This window comes from Micromesistius poutassou (genome assembly GCF_964030765.1).
Source record: "Micromesistius poutassou genome assembly, chromosome: 17".
NCBI lineage: Eukaryota > Metazoa > Chordata > Actinopteri > Gadiformes > Gadidae > Micromesistius > Micromesistius poutassou.
In genome coordinates this window covers 16493886-16512963 of record NC_140287.1, presented here as the reverse complement: position 1 = coordinate 16512963, position 19078 = coordinate 16493886, and the positions used below count along the sequence as shown (strand labels likewise).

Genomic DNA, 19078 nt, shown 5'->3' with positions numbered 1-19078 from the left:
TTTGGGGGAATTACCCGATTTTAAGCACCGGTCTTGCATTAATTAAATAGTGACGGGAGTCTGAATATTGACCATAACCAAATCCTTATCACAACTATAAAAAATTGAAGGGTATGAAAGATATATTGACAACTTGGCCAAATCAAAATACCCGAACATTTGCAGACACAGTTTTACTGAATGGAAACCTGATGTTAAATTTGGAAAGGAAAGTCCATGTCCAAAAACGCGTTGGTTTTATACGTGCTCGTGTCGCCCCCTTGTGGCAGTGATCTGAAATTGCTTCAAGAATAACGAATAAAGATGTATTTGATTTAAGGATGTTTCAATATCGTATTTAATATGCTAATTTTTCATATCATAACAAAACAATTCCTTTATTTAGTGTATTTGCAGTTGTTGGCCATTCATGATCGATAAATATATTTTTTCGACCAGATTAATAATTATAGGTAAAGTTCTTCTGAGCGGACCCGATGAGAAACACGATATGGGACGTGAGTCCTCACCATAAACTGTATAAGGCTAATACATTATTCCACATTAGACATGATATTGAAGAATACATCGTTAATAAATAAATCAAATGGTATTGTCAGCCGTGTCACCCGGAAGACGGTGAACTTTAACCCACTTCGACCACACGCTTCACAAGATCAGCCAATCACATCGGGCCTTCCCGACGAGAGCCAATCACGTCGGCCCTTCCCGACGAGAGCCAATCAGCGTGCGGTGCGCCTCGTGCTCGGTCTGATGTCACGACGAGCCGCCGCTGACAGCCCCGTCTTCCGCTGTTTGCTCCTGACCTCCCTCCAAAATGGCCGGTGTACGAGCCCTTGGTGTGCTCTCCAGGATAGCGTCGAGGAGGTACCCCGCTCTCTCAGGTAAGGAACCGCTCTCATAGGTAAGGAACCGCTCTCTCAGGAAAACCCTAGGCCCGAACGACGAGGACCCGCCGTCCGCTGGAGGAGGACTGAGGGACGGAACGGGGCGCTAGCCCGGCTGTTAGCTCCTAGGCTCTAGTCACGTTAGTAGTAGTACTAACCGGCTTAGTGTCGGCTCTTCTTCTGTAATGACAGATGCAGGAAGGCTAAAGGTTGTTGGTAACGTATATAAACTAACCTTTTGGTTTACTGGCGGGGTGACTGTCTCATTGACCCGGTTCAGTTCACTGGTCCACTCCTGCTGCTCCTGTCTGGTGCTGGGAGGTGAATGTAGGTGAGGGGTCAGCCGTCAGGCAGTAGGGCAGGGGCCAGCCGCAGGAGACTCTGAGGTCATGGCAAGCATACCCATAACACACATGGCAGGGATGAAGTTAAATGTGTTTTTATTACAAATAATTAGTGTTCTCTTTAACTGAAAATAAAGCTCGGTGCGGAAGAGCATCGTCTTTGACTCACCTTGGCCCACATAACAACACACAATCTAATTGCAGAACTATTGTGTATCGGTTTAGATTTTGCAATGTATGCCTCTGTAGTTTGTAATGCAATAAACATCTACACGTAGTTAAATGCAACAAATATCCACACTTTTTAAACATATTTTAACGTATACATCATTGTTCATTTTTGTTTATATTCTGTAGGGTCTTCTCGAACCTTCTCCGTCGCCTCCACCATGATGGGTAATTTTTTTAATCTACACAACCACAATAATTGTCATTGGAAATATGTATTATGATTCGTGCCACATTACATCGTGTCATGAACAACCTTTGACATTCTGTGTTCGTGTTTAGCCCGAACGCACGTGAACTACGAAGTCAAGGGAGATGTGGCCGTGATTCGGATGAACGACCCAAATTCCAAGGTTCGATTAGTTACTATAAAGTTTACAGAATGGGATCCAGCTAATTTGAATGACACACACTTAATGTACTTAATGTGACTCTTTGTTGTGCCTCCACCCATGATTCCTCCACCCTCCAGGTGAACACCTTGTCAGTCCAGATGCAGAAGGAGATGTCGGAGGTGATGGAGGAGGTGTGGGCCAACAATGCGGTCGGGAGCGCTGTGCTCATCTCCTCCAAGCCGGGCTGCTTCATCGCTGGAGCCGACATCAAGTAGGACCGATCGCTCCTCACTTATCACACCGCTTTGGGTTCTGTCAACAGCATGGTGGAAGATGAGCTGGATTGGCACTTGACAATATAGTTCTGCCGCAAATTGTTTCACATTTTGTGTTTGTGACATTGGATCTACTGTCATCAGCTTTTTCGGTGTCAAACCACTTTTTTATTCACTAAGCATTTTGATATCCTGAGGTAGAACAGAGATGATGTCAGTGTGTCTGATCAGTGCCAGCAACTTATAGTGATCTTCTTCAAACGACCCAAATCAATCTTAACCGACTTCCACGGAGAAACACATGAACAAGTAGGATCAGAATGTCTGGGCTCTGGGTGAGACTGTTTCAAGCTGGTTGAGAGGGTTCAGGTTCTTCATATCAAGGCTATGTAGGATTAAGTAAACGGGGATTAGGAGTGGGAAAAATAATCGATTCTTCGATGCATCACGATTCTCTCTAGAATGATTCCGTCTCAATGCAGAAAAAATTATAATCTGAAACAAATTTAATTAAAAAGAAAAAAACTTTTTAAAAAATGTATTTTTATTTTTTTTAATAAATTTGTTCACCTGCTGCAGAGCGCTACAGAAAACTCCTTTCTGCTTGCGGGTTCTCTGTGCAGAGAACAGACTTTATCTAATATAAAATATTAGATAAGGTAATTCATCTATTGATTGTCTTTAATGATCATCACACAAGTAGGAAGTGATTAGCAAACTCTGAGTAGCAAAGTCAGATGTATATATATATTTTTGAAAATCCCACATGGAAATGTACATTAAAAAAACTGTTGAATCGAGATGCATCGATAATCGTTTTATAATCAAATCGTTGACCTCTGAATCGGAATCGAATCGTGAGGTGCCAAGAGATTCCCACCCCCAACAGGGATAGTTAAATGTGTCCGAACAGAAAAAGGCTGTGGTTTGACATATCATCAAACGATGCGGCCATTTGAATGATCCTAACATGGTTCATCGTCCATTTGCAGCATGATCCAGGCCTGTACAAACACAGAGGAGGTGACTCGGCTTTCTCAGGAAGGGCAGAAGATGTTTGAGAAGATTGAGAAATCCCCCAAGCCCATTGTGGCCGCCATCAACGGCTCCTGCTTAGGAGGAGGCCTTGAGGTGAGCACTATCATTAAGACGGCGTTCTTCATATTGTACCACCTTTTAACACAATGGTGACACAAGTGTTCCACTGAAAGTTGTATCATCTTATGTCAGACCTCTGAACTTAATGTGGACAACTCTGACAAGAGGTTATTTTATGTTTTACCAAACTACCACCACCATGCTATAACAATACCTGTTGAGCAAACTGTAATCCTACTCTTGTCTTACCTCATCCTGTTCTGTGTGCCTTTCAGTTTGCCATCTCGTGCCAGTACCGTATCGCCACCAAGAGCAAGAAGACCGTCCTGGGAACCCCTGAGGTCATGCTGGGTCTACTGCCCGGAGCCGGGGGCACTCAGAGGCTGCCCAAGATGGTAGGTTTATCCTTCAATTATCCTCATCCTCATCGTCAAATCGCTTATCCGGGGTCGAGTCGTGGGGGCAGCAGCTCAAGCAGGGGGCCCCAGACTTCCCTTTCCCGGGCCACATTGACCAGCTCTGATGGATCCCGAGGCGTTCAATTATATTTATGATTATGAATTAGTTATATTATAGAATTAGGTATACCTTTTATGAACAAGGGTCACTTGAAGGCGTTTTGCCTATTGGTTATTGCATTAGTGTTGGTTTATTTGGCTGAATCATGTCTGTGGGGAGTCAAATCTATGTCCAATCAAAATCGGAGATAAAACTGATATTATTTCAACTCTCAACTCTCACTCATTAATTCATGTTAAGATATCTGTTCTTAAATAATAAGAAAAGAAAAAATAATAATAATCCTCCTACCGCCTGTATGAGACTGTACTGTGTAGGAGACGGACCATATTGTATCGACCTAAAGGAATGAAAGTGACCGTATGTTCATGTCGTCTGCAGGTGGGAATCCCCAGTGCCTTCGACATGATGCTGACTGGTAGGAACATCAGAGCGGACAAGGCCAAGAAGATGGGGCTGGTGCACCAGCTGGTGGACCCTCTCGGTAAGACGTGTGTCAAACACAGTTCAAAGTCCCTGCGCGGGAACCCCAAAAATGATATGGTTAAGTGGAGCCGTTATTGTTTGCATTTCTTTATTGTTATCAGTCTTGCCTTATCCAAAGCTTTTTCCTTTGGATATGTGTTTCTACTGAATGTCCTGTGTGCGCTGCTCGATTGTCCCTCGGCTAGTTATAGTAGTTATTTGAGGTTCTTATGGGAAAAAACTTTTTAAAATATTAAAATAATCCTGGTCAGTACACCACCTGACTAAGACGTGTCCCCGGTGACGCCACAGTACTCATTCACACCTACCTTCTGTCCTGCTGTGGTGTTTCAGGGCCGGGGCTGAAGGGCCCCGAGGAGAGGACCATCGAGTACCTGGAGGAGGTCGCCATCGAATTCGCCCGAGGAATCGTTGCCAAGAAGGTCCCCCTGACGAAAGAGAAGGGCACCATGCAGAGTGAGCCACACACCCCACACCCGGCTGCCGTCTCGTCCTCCCCTGGTGTCTCTCTCATGTCCTCCCCTGGTGTCTCTCTCATGTCCTCCCCTGGTGTCTCTCTCATGTCCTCCCCTGGTGTCTCTCTCATGTCCTCCCCTGGTGTCTCCCTCATGTCCTCCCCTGGTCCGGTGTCTCCCTCATGTCCTCCCCTGGTCCGGTGTCTCCCTCATGTCCTCCCCTCGTTGTCTGACTCATGTCCTCCCCGCGGTGTCTCACTCATGTCCTCCCCTGGTCCGGTGTCTCCCTCATGTCCACCCCTCGTTGTCTGACTTGTGTCCTCCCCTCGGTGTCTCACTCATGTCCTCCCCTCGTGTCTCCATCATGTCCTCCCCTCCTGTCTGACTCGTGTCCTCCACTGCCTCCTCAGAGCTCCAGGACTACGTCATGAGCTACCCGGTGGTTCGTAATCAGATCTACAAAACGGTGCACGGCAAAGTGATGAAGCAGAGCAAGGGGCTGTACCCCGCGCCGCTGAAGATCATCGACGTGAGTGACGCTCTCCTCCCTCACGCTGATCAGAGGCTGTTGTTTGGCCACCGCCCATATTGGGGTTTCTGCCTCATAGACCTCTGAAGAATAAGTCCCGCCTACGAGGCTCCGGTTCCCTCGGTCAAATGTCTATGGGAAATAACATGGGGGTTTTGAATGATCGTACATAACAAACTCTGTAGGTGGCGGAGAAGTAAAAGCTGCGTCACGTTTTGAACTACACACTTTTTCCATTGTAGTTGCAACTGGGTTTTTGGATTGTCTGTGCCATTAAAGTAGCATTAATAATAATGCTAACTTATTTTTTTTTTATGACTTGCAATTTTTCTTTTTTATATATAGACAATCATACAACATAACATACAGAAACGATTCTGTAGCAACAAACACACACCCCTTCCCACCCCAAAACATAATAATAATCGTTTACTACTTTAACGGCACCAACAATCCAAAAACCTTCTTCGCCACCTACAGAGTTTGCCATGTACGATCATTCAAAAACCCCATGTTATTTCCCATTTGACCGAGGGAACTGGGAGCCTCGGAGGCGGGACTTATTCTTCAGAGGTCTATTGAGGGGAGGAAGATGTTTTAGTTTTTTTGCTTAACTTCAGTCCGAATAGTGTGACTGTGTGCTGACATGTGTGTCCCTCGTGGTTTCAGAGTGTGAAGGCTGGTTTGGAGCAGGGCCCGGACGCAGGGTATCTGGCTGAGTCTCAGGTGTGGAGGAAGCTCTGGCGTTCATATCTCTAATACTCTCTAATGCATACCAGCCAGATGTGATGACTGCGACTGGCAACCAATATATTTGTATTTTTGCTGTCATTCAGAATTTCGGTCAGTTGGCGAAAACGACAGAATCCGAAGCCCTCATCGGCCTCTATCAGGGCCAGGTGATCTGCAAGAAGAACCGCTTTGGGACCCCTGTGAGACCGGTGAAGTACGTCTGATACGCACCACGAGCGCTTGGTCCACGGATGCATTTTACAAGATGAAAAGGACATTTTTTGTACAGTGTCATTCATACTATAATGTACGCGTGTGTCTATACATTAGTATGGCAGTATGGCAATTATTATTATTATTTTTTTTTATCAATTAATCAAGTGAGGGTTGTAATGGACAATGAGTGATAAAGTGCAGAGGTGGGTTAGTGGTAAGATATATTTAAAGTGCTCTCTGCAATGATGGTACATAAGACCAGAAGACCATAAATGAATACAACGTGGTACAACAACAACATTGATTCTTGAAGTCGTTTGAACACTCTAAACGGAGAGGATTGATTTAAGATCTTGATTTAAGAGTTGACATTATAGTATACAGTGAAATGAGACAGTGTCTTGAGGCGGGCACCGGTGGGTTGCTAAGCTAAGCGTGTGTGTGCGTCTCTCCCCGTCAGGACGCTGGCCATCCTGGGAGCAGGTCTGATGGGGGCGGGCGTGGCCCAGGTGACGGTGGACAAGGGCATCCACACCATCCTGAAGGACACCACGGTGCCAGGCCTGGCCCGGGGCGAGCAGCAGGTCTACAAAGGGTCCGTCTCATCCTCCAGTCCTCCTGGCCTCATGCCGGATCAAACATATTTAGAAAAACTTTATACTGGTTATATTTGTGGTTTGTTTCCATGCTTCCTTTGTTTCTGTATCTAGCATGGGACTTTGTGTTCATTTCATGCATCGGTAACACACTGAGAGTCCGTGTATTGATCTGCTGAAGTGGGCGTGGGAATGAGAAAGGGGTTAACCTTAAGTAAAACTACCAGGCTGGTTTAACACAATGACTACAGGGAAGCAACGGCAAGCAGCCAATTGCATACAGAGTCAATTTAACTTGGCCCGTTGATCACAACTCTTGTGCTGAAGAAAATGAATCCCCAGACCAACGTGCAATCTATGATTGCGCTTGGTCTGGCAATAGCCAGGCTAATATATTTCATTAAGGAGTCTGCTGGCTGTTTCTTGTTTCTGCCCTAAATCTCATGGTGTGCCCCTCCCCACCTAGACTCAACACCAAGACCAAGAAGAGGAGCATCACGTCGTTCGAGCGGGACTCCATCCTGTCCGGCCTGACGGGCCAGCTGGACTACAGCGGCTTCGAGAAGGCCGACATGGTGATCGAGGCCGTGTTTGAAGACATCAACATCAAGCACAAGGTCCTCAAGGAGGTGGAAGCTGTGAGTAGAGTGCACGTCCTGTCTGGGCTCCAGTCCTCTCTGGGCCTCCAGTCCTCTCTGGGCTCCAGTCCTCTCTGGGCTGCTGATGTGTACCAGTATCCCAGACCCTGACCCTGACTGTAGGAACAGCCTAACCTAATCCATGTGTTACAGGTCATTTCTCCACACTGTATATTCGCCAGCAATACGTCCGCACTGCCCATCAAGGACATCGCGGCTGCCAGTATAAGACCGGATAAGGTTGGTAATCAATGCACTCACTCATTCTAATTGGATAAATGGAGCAGTCATCCCCCCCCCCGACCCCATCTGAAAATAATTGAATGCGGTTTTCTTTCTATTTAATGAATGCAGGTCTTTTTTCATGTATTGTTCTACACTGCGTGTCTTATACAATAACCCGTCACCGCCCATCAGACCAGAGTTAGTCGTCTCCACGGCGCTGGTTGATTAAAGGTCGTGTCCCTCCCCTGTCCCCCGTCCCCCAGGTCATCGGCATGCACTACTTCTCCCCGGTGGACAAGATGCAGCTGCTGGAGATCATCACCACCGACAAGACCTCCAAGGACACCACGGCCGCCGCCGTGGCCGTCGGCCTCAAGCAGGGCAAGGTCATCATCGTGGTTGGGGTGAGGCGCACGCACACACTCACGCACAAACCCCATTTAACGCCACTTTGTTAACGTGTATGTTTTTGTAATGACCTTTTTATGTTGATTGTGATTTTTTTTTTTTTTCTGCTTGTTTTAGCCCTATATTTGACCCCTATTTTTCAACCCTTATATTTATTAACTCTTATATTTCAAGGTATAACATTATTGTGTGTGTGTGTGTGTGTGTGTAGGACGGGCCCGGGTTCTACACCACCAGGTGTCTTGGACCCATGCTGGGGGAGGCTGTCAGAGTGCTGCAGGTCGGTACCGCAACGCACCAACACAACGTTGTGTACCGCATCGTTAACACAACATACCAACACAACATTGTGTGACCTGCTTGCTGGAAGTGGGGGTCGAAGGAGCTGTTATTGTTTACTTTTTAGATCGATTTATACAGTATTATATATATTATTGTTATTCATTGAATGATTGAGATTATTGTTATTTATTGAATTTGTTTGTGTATTTCCAGTAAGGGGTGGGGCCTAGGGAAGTCATATCGTTATGGTTGTTGGTTAGTATTTGTTTAGGATTGATTGTTAAGTATTTATTTGCGATTGATGTGGTTGTATGTGACCGAGAGTATCTATCCATGTTATTGTTGTTGTCTAGTATCTCCATGTTGTTGTTGTCTAGTATCTATCCATGATGTTGTTGTTGTCTAGTATCTATCCATGATGTTGTTGTTGTCTAGTATCTATCCATGTTGTTGTTGTTGTCTAGTATCTATCCATGATGTTGTTGTTGTCTAGTATCTATCCATGATGTTGTTGTTGTCTAGTATCTATCCATGATGTTGTTGTTGTCTAGTATCTATCCATGATGTTGTTGTTGTCTAGTATCTATCCATGATGTTGTTGTTGTCTAGTATCTATCCATGATGTTGTTGTTGTCTAGTATCTATCCATGATGTTGTTGTCTAGTATCTATCCATGTTGTTGTTGTTGTTGTCTAGTATCTATCCATGTTGTTGTTGTTGTCTAGTATCTATCCATGTTGGATGTTGTTGTTGTCTAGTATCTATCCATGTTGTTGTTGTCTAGTATCTATCCATGTTGTTGTTGTTGTCTAGTATCTATCCATGTTGTTGTTGTTGTCTAGTATCTATCCATGTTGTTGTTGTCTAGTATCTATCCATGTTGTTGTTGTTGTCTAGTATCTATCCATGTTGTTGTCTAGTATCTATCCCTGATGTTGTTGTTGTTGTTGTCTAGTATCTATCCCTGTTGTTGTTGTTGTTGTCTAGTATCTATCCATGTTGTTGTTGTTGTCTAGTATCTATCCATGTTGTTGTTGTTGTCTAGTATCTATCCATGTTGTTGTTGTCTAGTATCTCCATGATGGATGTTGTTGTTGTCTAGTATCTATCCATGATGGATGTTGTTGTTGTCTAGTATCTATCCATGATGTTGTTGTTGTTGTCTAGTATCTATCCATGTTGTTGTTGTTGTTGTCTAGTATCTATCCATGTTGTTGTTGTTGTCTAGTATCTATCCATGTTGTTGTTGTCTAGTATCTATCCCTGATGTTGTTGTCTAGTATCTATCCATGTTGTTGTTGTCTAGTATCTATCCCTGATGTTGTTGTTGTTGTTGTGCTCTTCCAGGAGGGGGTGGGGCCCCAGAAGCTGGACCAGCTGACCACCAGCTTCGGCTTCCCGGTGGGCACGGCCACGCTGGCGGACGAGGTGGGCATCGACGTGGCGGCGCACGTGGCCGAGGACCTCGGCAAGGCCTTCGGATCGCGCTTCGGCGGCGGCAACGTGGAGGTGCTGAAGACCATGGTGGAGCTGGGCTTCAAGGGTAAGGACACTCAACCCTGTCCCTAACCCTAACCCCTTACTCTAACACTAACCCTAACCCAACGTGGTGCTGAAGACCATGGTGGAGCTGGGCTTCAAGGGTAAGGACACTCAGCCCTGTCCCTAACCCCTTACTCTAACACTAACCCAACGTGGTGCTGAAGACCATGGTGGAGCTGGGCTTCGAGGCTAAGGACACTCACTATAACCCTAACCCTTAATCTTAAATGAAATGTTGTCCACATGCAGGACGTAAGTCGGGGAAGGGCTGCTACGTTTACCAGCAGGGCCTGAAGACCAAGGAGGTGAACCGGGAGTTGGACGACATCATGGAGAAGTACAAGCTGACCCCCCACCCCTCAGTGTAAGCCCCCGCTCTGATCCCGGGTTATTATGGGCTGGCAGCTCTTTAATCTCTGGAGGTTATTTGTTACCATTAATAATTCATCTTATTACATTGCATTTAAAGTCTATAACTCGCCGTATGGAGGCTGCAGATGAAAGTGTCTTCCAGATGAGTCAATGCAGGTTCTTCTTACAGAGCTCTCTGTATAATATATAATAATAATAATAATATATATTGTATATCGTTTAGTTGCGAGCAGCAGTGTATTGGGAGGCGTGTGGTGAAGGAGGAGGGAGGGGTTAGGCCTTTTGCTCACTGAGTCCTACAGGCTAGACTGCAGGCTACCACTCCACTATGAGGAGTAGGAGGTGCTGTTCTGTTGCTCTGGTGAACCCGGTTCTGTGTGGTGTTCTGTTCCCTCTGGTGAACCCGGTTCTGTGTGTTCCCAGCTCGTCGGACTCTGACGTGCAGTACCGGCTGGTGTCGCGGTTCGTGAACGAGGCGGTGATGTGCCTCCAGGAGGGGATCCTGAGCAGCCCGGTGGAGGGCGACATCGGGGCCGTGTTCGGCCTGGGCTTCCCGCCCTGCCTGGGAGGTGAGTGCAGTGGGAGGAGCTTCTGGCTCTGTGGGAGGAGCTCCGGGCACTGTGGGAGGAGCTTCTGGCTCTGTGGGAGGAGCTTCTGGCTCTGTGGGAGGAGCTCTGGGCTCTGTGGGAGGAGCTCTGGGCTCTGTGGGAGGAGCTTGGAAACGGGGACGAGGAAGGGACCATTTTGTTCAACCGAACAAAACAACTTTTTTTTTTTAAATCATAATCAATCACGTTCAATAAAACAAGACGTTGATGTATATACCTGTAATATAAATTCTACATTTTAGAATTCTAATTTTTCATTTTCAGGTTTTGGGACATATGGTTGTAATCCGACAATAGTCCATAAATAAATATGAAGGAGGACAAAGCAAGGCAGATAATCGGGTTATCGTCTGGTGCGTCTTTCTCAGGGCCGTTCCGCTTCGTGGACACGTTCGGCGCAGACAAGCTGGTGGAGAAGATGCGGGCGTACGAGGCGGTGTACGGAGACCACTTCACGCCCTGCCAGCTGCTCCTGGACCACGCCAAAGACCCCAGCAGGAGGTTCCACCAGTGAGGCGTCGCCGCTGCCGACCAACTCCACAGAACTCTGCCCAATAGATTGTGACTGACTAGTGATGTGCCTAACCGCTGTGTAGACCGTGCCTGCAGAGATAACTAACGGCTTAGTCCTATTGCAACGGAAAAAATGTTGAATGAGATCTCACAGAAGTTGTTCTATTTTTTTTTGATACCATTTTGATTATTCTTTGTGCTGCTGTGGAGTTCGGAAAATTTTAAACCTAATGGTTTATTCATGCCCTTGCAAAACCTGTTAATATAAAACATATTCATACTTATCTGGGCTGTTTTTGGTTGGACGTCTTCCAATGCACTTACGTGTCTTTTCTACATTAGGCCTCTAATCTAATTAAGCCATTATTGCATAAGCTAATGTACATTTGAGCTACTAAATTAAATACTTCCCAACCATCCTCAAACTGGTTATTCATGAAAAAGAATTATCTACAATTAAATATAATTTTCATTGTGTGATCAAAGAATTAAAATACTGTCGGGAGTCGCATCACAGGATGAGAGCATGTCTCAAACCCAATTCGTCGGATAAGTCACATGTCTGCTTCCCATTGTCCGCAGCCAGACCCACCGGGGTGTGTACAGACACACACACACTAGGGTGTGTACAGTCGGTGAGCTACGGAGGCTGGGGTGTGTTAGTGAGGGTTGGGGTTGGGCCGGTCGAGTAGTGTGTTGCTCTGTGGTCCTCCTCGGGAGAGGCTCGTGTCGCAGCATCCTTTCAGCACTCCTCCTGAAAGATGCTCTGGGCGGAGGACGCGCCGACCGTATCGATCCGGACCTCAGCGGCCGACAGCCGGGATAAGGTGAGGCGTGTCTCCTCGAGCTTCCACTAAAATACCATTTAAACAACACAGCCATCGCACCTGGATGGAGAACGGAGGACACGCAAGACTCGAGATAACGACCGGTGTTTACGAAGGCCATGGCGAAGTAGTCGCCTCGTATGCTGAAGATGAATACGTTAACCAAAATGTCTAAAACCAAACATTCGGAGTCGGTGAGGGTGGTGGTCCGCTGCCGCCCGTTAAACCGGAGAGAAACCGGCCCGACGGAACGGGAAAACATTTTGGAGATAAACGACAAATTGGGACAGATCACCATTCGAAACCCCAACGCACCGATCGAACAACCTCAGAAAACGTTCACGTTTGATTCCGTCTACGACTGTAAATCAAATCAAATGGACATCTACGACGACACGGTGGGACCCCTGGTGGAGTCGGTGCTTCACGGCTTCAACGGAACGATATTCGCCTACGGCCAGACAGGCACAGGTAAGACGTATACGATGCAAGGTGTTTCCAACAATCCAGAAGAACGGGGGATTGTACCAAATTCGTTTGAGCACATTTTCACCCAGATCTCCAGAACTCAGAATCAGAAGTACCTGGTCAGGGCGTCCTACCTGGAGATCTACCAGGAGGAGATCAGAGACCTCTTATGCAAAGACAACAGCCGGAGTCTGGAGCTGAAGGAGAACGCCGACTGCGGGGTCTACGTCAGAGACCTGTCCTCGGTGGTCACCAAGAACGTGTCCGAGCTGGAGCACGTGATGAACATGGGGAACCAGTCCCGGGCCGTGGGCTTCACCCACATGAACGACCGCAGCTCCCGCTCCCACGCCATCTTCGTGGTGACGGTGGAGTGCAGCGAGGTGGGGCCGGACGGCGAGGACCACATCCGCGTGGGCAAGCTCAACATGGTGGACCTGGCCGGCAGCGAGCGCCAGAGCAAGACCGGCGCCAAGGGCAAGCGGCTGAAGGAGGCCGCCAAGATCAACCTGTCCCTCTCGGCGCTGGGCAACGTCATCTCGGCGCTGGTGGACGGCCGCAGCACCCACGTGCCGTACCGCGACTCCAAGCTCACGCGGCTGCTGCAGGACTCCCTGGGCGGGAACGCCAAGACGGTGATGCTGGCCACGGTGGGGCCGTCGGGCCGGCACCACGACGAGACCCTCACCACGCTGCGCTACGCCAGCCGCGCCAAGAACATCAAGAACAAGCCCCGCATCAACGAGGACCCCAAGGACGCGCTGCTCAGGGAGTTCCAGGAGGAGATCGCCCGGCTGAAGGCGCAGCTGGAGGAGCGAGGGATCCTGGCCAAGGAGCGGCGGAGGAGGCGCAGGGACAGCAAGCGGCTGAGCAGGTGTCTGCCCGGCACGGAGGAGGAGGAGGAGGTGGGGGGGTACAAGGAGCGGGACATGATGGTGTGGAACTCCATGCTGAAGGAAGACGGAGGAGGAGGAGGAGGAGGTGGTGCAGACGACGGGAACATCGGGAGCGGCTCCTGCTTCCAGCTGGGAGCCAGGGAGAAGTTTAAGGAGTGGGGGGAGAAGGAGACACACAAGGACGACATCCAGTCGGACCAAGAAGCCCTGGAGAAGATCATCGAGAAGTACAAGGTACAGCATGTTGGGCTGCAGACACTCCGTAGTGGAGGACATTGGATCATAAAGGCATATCGGTTGGAAACAAAAGATTCTCCCTGCATCAATAATTGATGGATTGATGTCTTCTTTGTTTCTCAGGCCATGGAGAGCAAACTCCTGGTTGGGGGGAAGAACATAATCGATCACACGAATGAGCAGCAGAAAATGCTGACGCTCAAGAGACAGGAGATCGCCGAGCAGGTAAGCAAACACCCCAGTAGCCCGAGGAACTCGTGATCTGCCAGCGATGACTGAAATGGAAGTCCCAAGTATTTCAAATGGTTTCAGATTCCCCATGTATTCATCTCCCTGGAAATATGATCAAAACAATATTGAGTACGAAACTGAAGTGTATGTTTCAAAAATAATGAGACTATTTTTTTGTTTTCTTAAATCCTAGTTCCTGTTTTTTTTAATCCTATTTTTCCGAGGCTAAACACTGCAGGCACCAGGGGCACCAGACTGTTTAAGAATGGGCCCAGGAGTGAAATCAAATGTGTGGTTCTTTATTTTGGGGGGGTTAATGCCACCCCAGGCCCCTCCCTTGGGTTACCCTAACCCTAACCCCAACCCTAACCCCAACCCTAACCCTAACCCTAGCCCTGGGGTTAACACATGGTAATGCCAAGCGCTCTGCCTGCCTCCAGATCAGACGGGAGCGGGAGATGAGGCAGCTGATGATGCTGCAGGATGAGGAGACGCTGGAGATGAGGGACACCTTCTCCTCCATGCACCACGAAGTGGAGCTGAAGACCAGGAAGCTGAGGAAGGTGAAGACGAGGATGACTCACTCACACCCTAGAGACCACGCTCCACACGGCCACGCCCATAACACCAGCACAGAGGGAGGGCGAGTGGGGGGAGGGAGAGGGACAGAGGGGGGAGGGAGAGGGACAGAGGGAGAGAGGGGCGAGGGAGAGGGAGAGAGGGGGGAGGGAGAGGGACAGAGGGAGAGAGGGGGGAGGGAGAGGGACAGAGGGGGGAGGGAGAGGGAGAGGGACAGAGGGAGATGGGGGGAGGGAGAGGGACAAAGGGGGGAGGGAGAGGGACAGAGGGGAGAGGGAGAGAGGGGGGAGGGAGAGGGACAGAGGGGGGAGGGAGAGGGACAGAGGGAGAGGGAGAGAGGGGGGAGGGAGAGGGAGAGGGACAGAGGGAGATGGGGGGAGGGAGAGGGACAAAGGGGGGAGGGAGAGGGACAGAGGGGAGAGGGAGAGAGGGGGGAGGGAGAGGGACAGAGGGAGAGAGGGGGGACGGAGAGGGACAGAGGGAGAGAGGGGGAGGGAGAGGGACAGAGGGAGGTGGGGGGGAGGAAGAGGGACTCAGTGAGAGAGAGAGATAGAGAAGTAGATAGATAGAGGGAGGGATGGGAGGGGGATGGAGATGAGAGGAAGGGGGGGGGGGCTAAGGGAGAGAGAGAAGTAGAGGGAGAAAAATAGAAATGGATAGATAGATGGATAGTTGGTTTAACTGCACTTGAACAAACTAATGCACATTGTTTTGCCTGCAGCAGTACCATAACCTGAGGTGGTCTTCTCTTTTGATCAGCTTTATGCCAAGCTGCAGATGGTGAGGTTGGAGATGTGTGATGTCATCGAGGAGCACGTGTTGACCAGACAAGAGCTGGAGCAGACCCAGAACGAACTGACCAGAGAACTCAAGTACAAGTAGGTCACACACACACACACACACACACACACACACACACTCTCAACTACAGACACACACACACTTTCACTACAGACACACACACACACACACACACACACACACTCTCTCAATACAGACGCACACACACACACACACACACACACACACTCTCACTACAGACACACACACACACACTCTCTCTCAATACAGACACACACACACACACACACACACACACACACACACACACACTCTCACTACAGACCACACACACACACACACACACACACACACTCTCACTACAGACACACACACACACTTTCACTACAGACACACACACACACACACACAGACAGACAGACAGACAGACAGACAGACAGACAGACAGACAGACACACACACACTCTCACTACAGACACACACACACACACACACACACACACACACACAAGATGCTTTGGATACAAGCATCTGCTGAATGAGGAGTGAGTACCAGTCCTACACAGTAAACAGTATATGTTTAACCACATTTAGTCATGCATTAATCCTAATTGGTTACTGTGGTTGGTAAAGGACTCAGCCGTGTTTGGTAAGCACATTTTTACAATGTTGATGACGTTAGTTTGAACATGGATATAAAAAAGTGAAAACTGTTTTTGTCATTGCACTTTCCAAATAGAATAGAATAGAATATCTTTAGGTTATTAAGTTGGATATGAAAAGACATCCAACTAACTGCTCACCAATAAACTGCCCGTCTGCAGGTTCATGCTGATCGAGAACTTCATCCCGCCAGAGGAGAAGAACAAGATGATGAACAGAGTGTACTTTGACGGCGAGGAGGAGCAGTGGAGGTTCCAACCCATCCTCGCGTCCGACAGGTCAGTCACAACGTCCATCCACCCACAGCTGGAAACACACGGAAAAAACGTTAGGAATCCTGTTGATTCAATTCACATTAAATTGTGTTTTATGATTTATATGAAACAGTGTTTTCCATCATCCGCATGTTCTAATACTTTCCTGGTATTTCCTGTGCTTTGTGGATGTCATCATTGAGGTTCGACATTAGAAAAAGCGTTATTGTCCATTGTCCGTGAATGTGTTTGAAGTGATTCACGCTAAAAACATCAGAAAACAAACAAGTTTAGACCAATTGTACAACGATGAGGATAAAGTCCAGATGGATGTGATGAGTCAGCCAGCAAAACGATATTACATGTACACGAAAGGAAGTCCTCCTGTACACGAAAGGAAGTCCTCCTTTAATTAGGGAGATGTATTCAGAACCCTTGAAGCCCGTCTCTGGGTGTGAGTGTCTCTGGGTTTATCAATGAGTGCACCCCCCCCCCCCCCCTCCCCCCCAGGGCCCCCACCGAGGTGAAGAGGAGGCCCACCTCCGTCGTCGGTTACAAGAGACCCATCAGTCAGTACGCACAGATGGCGGTTGCCACGGCAACGGGAGCCCCATCCAGATACCAGGTCCGTCTATATCTTCCTTACGTTGTTTCCTGTTCATGCAATCAAACCAAAGTGCATTAGAGGAACGTTCCCGAGGGCTCTGGGGCCTTATTTACTGTCTGTTATTGCACCATTATTGCAAGATCACAAGAATATCATGATTACTAGCATGATCATTTATGATCAAGTCCTCGTCATCTCATGATATCTGACATGATCTCTTATCTTTAAGTGTAAATTAGACATGGGACGCAAGGATTTCCTCTTTTAATTACTTTAAATTAAACAAAAATGTTATGACCATTTTGAGCGCTTCTGTTTCATACTCTTTACATTGTAACATATGTATTTGTATTCACTTTTAATGCTTATGCATATGTTTATGCATTCATGAGTCATCACATTCATACATTTCTTCTTTCAAATCAGGCCTGACTTTACTCTGGGGTGTTGTAGCTCAGTGTTCAATAACCTCATCTCTCTCTCTCTCCTCTCCTGCAGGCGGAGAACATCCTGCTGCTGGAGCTGGACATGTCTCCTCCCGCCATGTTCACCCTGAACCTGAACGGAGCCCACCTGGAGAGGGTCTTCTCCCCCCGGCCCGGCAGGGACCTCCCCCCCGGGGTGTCCCTCAGGGAGAGGGGCCCCGCTGCCCGCGTGCGCAAGTCCCGCTCCTGGTAAGGGTTCACGTTCACCATCTGACAGTTCTTCTGATTCTGAGCATGAGTGTAGTCCTGTTTTAACATGAATGATAATGTAACGTTGTACGGCTGTAGTTGTTATAACAATGCTAAACCTTTAGTACGACCCTATTCGTGCAAGTGGAGTCCAAGGGTGGAAGGTACTTATAGGTATTTACCGTGCCTGACTGCAATGTCCAGCTTGTTAACTCTTTATTAACATTAACTCTTGTATACTTTTCATACTTTTGTTTTATTTTATTCCAGGAGAATTTTTTTCAACTCATTTATTTTAAATTATATTACACCGATAGGTATAATTATACAGTTGTTGATACAATTAACACACAAACATTAATTAAAAGTCACGTTTGACACAACCAGAGGAAGTCACGTGACCACGCCGACCTCCATCACTGACCTCCTCTCCCTGTGGATAACAGCCATGTCCCCTCTGCTCCGCCCAGGTACCAGGCACCCCAAGGCCAGCGCGTCACCTCCTCCTCCTCCTCCAGCTCTCTGGGCTCCGGAGCTCAGTGCCTGGCCGACACCCCCAGGCAGAGGCCCTCCTCCGCCCTCTACCCATCCCTGGAGAGCCCCCCGCCCACTGCCGCCGCCGCAGAGGGTCACTCCCCCCGGGACACGTCCCCTGGCGCTCAGTAGGACAGCCGTAGGAGGGTGTATGTATAGCAGACTTGTAGTTCACTTTTGATTATTATTTCAGGGTTTTTTATTTATTCCTTAAAGATTGTGTTTGGGCATGGGCTTCTGATGTTCCGTGAGCATGTTTTTGATGTAACCAGATTAACTATTTGTATTTATTATGAAGTTTAGGCTAAGTTTAGTTCTGGGATGTGGAGCATCTTCATTGGCTGCTTGTTGTTTTATATCCAATGTGGCCCAAAGCATTAAACAAACGTTTCAAGTTATGTTAACTAAAATTATAGAATTGTAAAAAAATTCTTTGTTGAAAATGTCTGAATCAGAAACATGGGGTGGATATCAACCTGATATTCTCAGCATTACTATGTAATAATGCTTTAATGTCAAAAAGACAAAAAACGACCAAGGACATAGGGGGGGAACGGGGGGGGGGTTCCTGGCCAAATCTGTCTTATTAGTTTATTGTAAGAACCGAGGATTTTGAGTGAAAAAAACATTGCTTTAAGTTATATTATTGCTGAATTATTTGTGAGCCAAATATTTGACGAACCTTGCAATGCTGTCTTACTTATAGTTGCCTTATTTTCATATGGTTGTACAATTGCTTGTATAAACGCCATTGCTTACACACAAGAATAAACGAAATAAAATGTGATCTTTGAGTACACCGAATTCTAACCAAGACCCAAACTGTGGATCTGAGCTTCACGCTCTGAGTGACAGCTCTTAAGTGTACAGTAAGATGACGTCACATGATCCTCTGTACAGTAAGATGACGTCTCTCCCAGAGTCACATGACCCTCCGTACAGTAAGATGACGTCACTCCCAGAGCTACATGACCCTCCGTACAGTAAGATGACGCCTCTCCCAGCGTCACATGACCCTC

General features: G+C 47.6%; 2 protein-coding genes across 2 annotated transcripts; both read left to right on the top strand.

Moving 5' to 3' along the window:
• The first annotated feature begins 759 nt into the window (after nucleotides 1-759).
• hadhab (hydroxyacyl-CoA dehydrogenase trifunctional multienzyme complex subunit alpha b) lies at nucleotides 760-11707 on the top strand. Its single transcript, XM_084482415.1, has 20 exons — nucleotides 760-884; nucleotides 1589-1627; nucleotides 1742-1812; nucleotides 1932-2065; nucleotides 3062-3200; nucleotides 3443-3562; nucleotides 4068-4170; nucleotides 4506-4628; nucleotides 5038-5156; nucleotides 5826-5882; nucleotides 5993-6102; nucleotides 6565-6699; nucleotides 7167-7338; nucleotides 7492-7578; nucleotides 7827-7967; nucleotides 8183-8251; nucleotides 9601-9796; nucleotides 10045-10159; nucleotides 10591-10736; nucleotides 11144-11707. Exons 1-20 carry the CDS (start codon nucleotides 818-820, stop codon nucleotides 11287-11289), a joined length of 2289 nt encoding a protein of 762 aa, XP_084338541.1. The 5' UTR covers nucleotides 760-817; the 3' UTR covers nucleotides 11290-11707.
• Nucleotides 11708-12255: 548 nt separating this feature from the next.
• On the top strand, nucleotides 12256-17529 carry LOC311362551 (kinesin-like protein KIF3B; the record flags this gene model as incomplete). The annotated part of the gene is made up of 7 exons (XM_084482416.1): nucleotides 12256-13713; nucleotides 13840-13941; nucleotides 14388-14510; nucleotides 15286-15404; nucleotides 16152-16272; nucleotides 16726-16869; nucleotides 17350-17529. 7 exons carry the CDS (start codon nucleotides 12256-12258, stop codon nucleotides 17527-17529), a joined length of 2247 nt encoding a protein of 748 aa, XP_084338542.1.
• Nucleotides 17530-19078: the final 1549 nt, after the last annotated feature.